We start from the raw sequence: 5,363 nt of genomic DNA, 5'->3' as shown, positions 1-5,363 counted from the left end.
ACGGCGGCGCCGCCGCCGCGGGGGCTGCTGGCGGCGGCGGAGGTGCTGGCGCCGGAGTGGCCGCGGCCGCGGCGGCGGCGGCGGCGGCACCGGGCGCGGCGGTACGTGGGCGGCCGTGGCTGCTGGCGCCGTGGGTGAGCCCGCGGCTTTGCGGCGTGGTGCTGCGCGGGCGGACGTGGCGGCTGTCGCTGGACCGGGCCATTGCGGCCAGCCCCCGCCCGTGATCACGTGGCTCGCCTCCCTCACCTGAAGGCTTCCTGGCGGCTCCTACCTGGCGCAATGGCTGAGGCGCGGCAGGGGCAATGCGGACACGCACAGCGGCAGAAGCGGCAAGTAAGTGCAGCGGCAGGGCGCACGGGTTGGCGCCGGTGCGCGGCTGGCGGCGGGACGCCAGCAGTGCGTGAGGGCGGGCGCTGTTGCGAGCGAGGGGTGCGCGAGAGGTGTTCATGAGAGCATTCATAGCTCGGCGCGCGCTGCGAGACTACGTGGACTTCATGTGGTCAGCAGGTGGTGGGGGAGTGCAGGATGGGACGAGCGGTGAGCACTCGGAACTGCTGTTGCTGCGGAACGTCCTGATCGCCACTTCGCACTGCAATCAAACAGACTGCAATCAAACTACCATCTACTTGATATGCCGCTGCCCATCATGCTGATGGCATTTCTCAGGGATTCTTTGGTGGCCCGGGTTGCATGTGCAAAACGACACCCGGGATATTGCGATGGGTATTGTGGTGGTTCAAGGAACGAAAAACGTACATCAAATGCAAGCGCCGGGGCGCTGATTGACCTATGGCCGACTTCCACCAAGCAGCAGGGAGGCTTGCAGTTTTGGGCGCAGAGAAATGCGATTGCTACCGGTATCTATCGAGACGTACATATGGAGAGGATGTGGCCGCTACTGCTAGATAGCGGCGTGAATGCGTGCACGCACACGCAGCGGCAGTAGCAAGAATAAGGCGCTAGCCCCAACCCGTGCCTGCCTAAGAGCGGGCATCTAGCGCTGGCTGCATCTTGTGCGACCGCCGGATGCCGAGCTATTCAGCTAACTAGCACTGTTGAGGCTTTGTGCGGATAGGCAGAGGCAGGCGCCAAGCACGGCGTTGGGCAGTCGTGGCCTGCATGGCCAGGTGTCGCATCTGCCGGCCTGAGACGCCGTCGTGACGTGCGCAGTGGTCTGTCGTGATATACATGTATATAACGTATATGTCTGCCATGTGTTTGTGATGATGATTATGATGCACGGTCAAGAGCTGTTGACGTATTACAACAGCAAGGCATTGATGGAATGGCAGGTCGCTTGAGATTTGCATGCAGTGTGTGGAGGCGCACTGGCTGTAGGCAAGAGGTGTCGCGTGTTGCTCTGCGCAGCCTGGCGGCGGCGGCGGCGGGTGCATGTGCGAGCTGCGAGGGCGGCCCTGCTTTGCTCGCACGCACCCACTGCCGCCGCGCATGAGCATTTTCCAATGAGAGGCCGGTTTCACCTCTCATTAGTCACCCGGGGCAGCAGGCACCCGCCACCACACGTGCTGCCGGCCCCCACCCATCGTCGCACGCACCCTAAACCTAGCGAGTAGGTAGACCGCTTGCTTCACTTCGTTTGGCCGGTTATTCATTTCTTGTGAATGCTGTATGCTTTTTGTGGTGCTTTCTTTCCTTTACTTCGTGTGTGGAGTGCCTTAAAATACATGTACATAGCTTGCGGCGGGCACTGTTTAGGTAGCAAGCCGGGGCAAAGGGTCCGCTGAAAGCAATGGTGTGTGGAGAATCGCATGCATGGCTGTGGTGTTGTGGGCTGTACGTACGACTGATTACGACTGAGCAGGAAAACGGCACGAGATGAGATGTGGTGATACATAGCACGGCGGCTACGCGGGTCGTTTTATCTGGTCCTATTCGTACTGCTGCTGCTGCGGCTGCTGCTGCCGCCGCCAGCATGAATTGGCTGCTTGCTAAGAGAACATGAAGGCTTCGATAAACGTATGGGGTTTACGTACTGCCAGTTTGACAACACAGCGACAACATTTTGTGGCACAAGGGCTGCACTTCCATCCATGCTCGGCACATGCACAGTGCGTGTGCTGTGCAAAGGTGTGCAGCTCCCAGGCTTACGTGAAGCTCTCGCTGGAGGCAACGGGAGTGGGGCCATAATGTCCATCATTGTCGCCACAGTCCATCTCTTTGGAAACACTCCGCCGCCGGCGGCGCGTGTGTCCGTGCCAAACCAGACCAGACATGTTTGGCCTCTGCGGGTCTGGTGCAGCGGTGCGCACTCATGCGGCTGGGCCTCCGTCTGGATTGCATACTCGCAATGGCTTTTGCTCTGAAGTTCAGGATGCTGGAGTGTCATTGGGGGCGGTTGACTGCAGTAGGGTGGACCGAATGACCGATGCATCCGCATATGCGGCGGGCGGCTGTTACCAAGGGAGGTCGCAGGATGTGTGTTTAGGCGGGGAGGGGATTCACCATTCCTGTTCGTTTGTGGGGTTGCTCGGCTGAAGACTTCGAGGTCCGGGCCGTTACTGCCGTCGTACTGAATTCAAGGCAACCCAACCCAATTGCGAGTGTTATTGTGAGTGTGCGGCAGAGAGATAGGGTAGGGGTTAGGAGGCGCAAGATGAAAGGCACGCACGCTGCGTGGCTTGAAGGGGGCGTTCATGCTTCGATTGTGAGTGAGTGTGCGTGCGGCAGCGGCTTTTATAATGCTGCTGCTACCACCCTTCATCTACGCATATTGTTTCAAGTGTACCGGTAGTATTGCTACAGAGTCCTGGCAGGCAATGCAGAGATGGCAGGCAGGAGGTGTTGCAGAAGAGATAGGGCAGGCAGGGGGCAGGGTGGAGAGACACGCTGCGGGGCCTGGAGGGGTTTACTGGGCCCGTTAGTGTATGCAGGCGGGCGTGTGCAATTGGAAGCCCCCGCTGTCAAGGACAGTCTTTCCGCCGCAAAGCTGTAGGCTGTTTGTTGTGTGTTTGCCTGCTAGCTGATGAGGCAGCGGCGGAAAGCCAGGCGCCGATCTTCACACGCCGCCGCCTAGGTCGGGGCGGGTGCTGTACGGTGCAGCTGCGTACCGGTGTGTGCCGTGTTGTATGGGTACCGTGTGCTAATGAAGGTACCGTGGCAACAAGCAGCGCGGCATGCATGTGCGGCCTGAGGGCAACATACAGACACGGGCCGGGGTCCCATGGCTGGTCCCACGGGTCACGGCACCGCCCTCCGCGCGCCTGAGTGAGCGGGCAGCAGCAGTGGCGCCGCGCCAGGGCGCCGCTGCTGCCGCCGCGTGCGCGGCGCACTGAGGCGCAGACAATTCTGCTGCTGGCTTTGTAACTCTGATACGGTACCTCAACGGCCCCGATCGAGTTCCCGCGCTTTGTCACCTCGGCGCTCCCTGGCGGAAGCAACACACCAGTCTGCGTGCGCTCTTACATAAGATAGGGAATGCAGCGACACACATCATCCGTCACAAAGCGCGGGCTGGTTCGGATGATGAAAGCGCGGCGTCACTAGCCGGGGTCCATGGCGACAGCGGGCCGTCATCGACGGAATGGGAAATCGACCCGGCGAGTGGCCGGCAGCTCGGCGCGACCAGACGATATCAGGCAAGCAGTCCAAGGCTTTTAACGCGCTTAGCATCAAGAACACATCCGCGAGTCACAAGTCCTTTGTCTTTCTCACGACCGAGAAAAGCACGAGAAGCAGCTCCGCCGCTTTTGCAGCTCTCCGCGCGGCCCCCGGCCTCCGCGCGGCCCTGGCACGCACTGCGTCTGCTGCTGAGGGCCGCTCTCAGCGGGGGGCGTGGCTGTCCTAGGGCAGGGCCGCCGGGCAGGCAGCTAGCAGTCTGGCTCCCGCCGCAGTTGGCAGCGCGTTATAATCGTGATCTCACAGGGGCACCCAGCAAACCAGCCAGCCAGGTTTGCCAGCGCTATCAGCAGTGTGTGCCGTGGGTTGTGAAACAAGCAGGTGCGAAAAACAGCGGCGACAAGAACAGCGGTCAGTCAGCATTCAGGTCTTTTCGTGACCCCCACGTGATTCGCGCAAATGCGCCAGTCGGCTTTTGCCGCGGCCGCGGGCCCGCCGCCGCCGCCAGGCGGCGGCGGCGCCGCGGCGGCCGGCGGTGCCGGCGGCGGCTTCACTGCCGCTGACCTGAAGAACGCGATTGCCGCGCTGCAGCACCAGCACCAGCAGCAGCAGCACCAACAGCAGCAGCAGCACCAGCAGCACCAAGCAGTGCTGCAACAGGCGGCGGCGGCGGTGGCGCGGCAGCAAGCGGCGGCGGACCAGCAGCAGCAGCACCAGCACCAGCAGCAGCAACAGCAGCAGGCCGCGATCATGGATGCCGCGGTGCGGCTGCAGCAACAAATGGCGACGCCGCTAGCGAGCCCGGGTCCTGCCGGCCATCACCACGCACAACTCATGTCGCCGGGCCCAGGCGGCTACGGCGGCGGCGGCGACGGCGGCGGTGGGCTTGGCGGCGGTGGCGGGAGCCGCTTTGACGCGCTGACGTCAGCAATGGCTGCCGCTGCGGCCGCCGGCGGCGGCGGCGGAGGTGGCGGCGGCGGTGGCGGCGGGTACGGGAGCTACAGCCGGTATGGAGGAGCAGGTGGTGGCGGCGGCGGCGGCGGCGGCGGGGGGTACGGCGGCCTGGGCGGCGGCGGCGGCGGCAGTGCGTGGGGCACGCCGCCACCGAGCCCCGGCCCCGGCGGCACGAGCGGCATGTACTCGGGCTACGGCACGCCGTCACGTGGAGGTGGGTGGGGGCACTGTGGTGATGGTGGGGACGGGAGGAGGTGTGTGTGGCGGGGGTGGGGTGGGGTATATGACGCTGTTTTTAATCGAGAATGTGGGGTGAGGGGGTGTGCGGCGCACACGGCACTGGCACGCTGCGGCGGCGGCAGCGGCGATGTGGGTCAGGAGTATACTGATACTGTGTGAGGGACGCGGCCGACCACCTCGTTGCTGACGGTGTGTTAAAGAGCACAACGAAAACATTTGTGTGTGTCCCGCCCGCTGACAGGCCCCTCGCCCGCCGGCTCGACGTACGGTGGCGGCGGTGGCGGCGGCATGTGGCGGGGCGGCCAGCCGGGTGGGGGCGGCGGCGGTGGCTCCGTGTATGACATGAAGAGGTGGGCCGGTGGGTGGGTGGGTGGGTGGCAGGAGGCAGTGGCAGGAGGCAGTGGGAGGAGGCAGTGGGAGGAGGCAGTGGCAGGAGGCAGTGGGAGGAGGCAGTGGGAGGAGGCAGTGGGAGGAGGCAGTGGCAGGAGGCAGTGGGAGGAGGCAGTGGGAGGAGGCAGTGGCAGGAGGCAGTGGGAGGAGGCAGTGGGAGGAGGCAGTGGGAGGAGGCAGTGGCAGGAGGCAGTGGGAGGAGG

General features: G+C 63.8%; 2 protein-coding genes across 2 annotated transcripts in view; both read left to right on the top strand.

The window, feature by feature from the left end:
- The window catches only part of CHLRE_01g025983v5 (uncharacterized protein), a 9,493-nt gene extending 6,157 nt beyond the window's left edge, over nucleotides 1-3,336 (top strand). Inside the window, exon 7 of the mRNA XM_043058555.1 lies at nucleotides 253-3,336. Within this exon, the coding sequence (XP_042928469.1) occupies nucleotides 253-337 (85 nt within the window). The 3' untranslated portion in view covers nucleotides 338-3,336. The remainder of the gene's footprint in view (nucleotides 1-252) is intronic.
- A 627-nt stretch (nucleotides 3,337-3,963) lies between these two features.
- The window catches only part of CHLRE_01g025950v5 (uncharacterized protein), a 10,705-nt gene continuing 9,305 nt past the window's right edge, over nucleotides 3,964-5,363 (top strand). Inside the window, exons 1-2 of the mRNA XM_043058554.1 lie at nucleotides 3,964-4,744; nucleotides 5,012-5,120. Coding sequence (XP_042928468.1) covers nucleotides 4,036-4,744; nucleotides 5,012-5,120 — 818 coding nt within the window. The 5' untranslated portion in view covers nucleotides 3,964-4,035. The remainder of the gene's footprint in view (nucleotides 4,745-5,011; nucleotides 5,121-5,363) is intronic.

Source organism: Chlamydomonas reinhardtii, chromosome 1, assembly GCF_000002595.2.
Source record: "Chlamydomonas reinhardtii strain CC-503 cw92 mt+ chromosome 1, whole genome shotgun sequence".
Classification (NCBI taxonomy): domain Eukaryota; kingdom Viridiplantae; phylum Chlorophyta; class Chlorophyceae; order Chlamydomonadales; family Chlamydomonadaceae; genus Chlamydomonas; species Chlamydomonas reinhardtii.
This window is presented reverse-complemented; position numbering and strand designations above follow the sequence as displayed.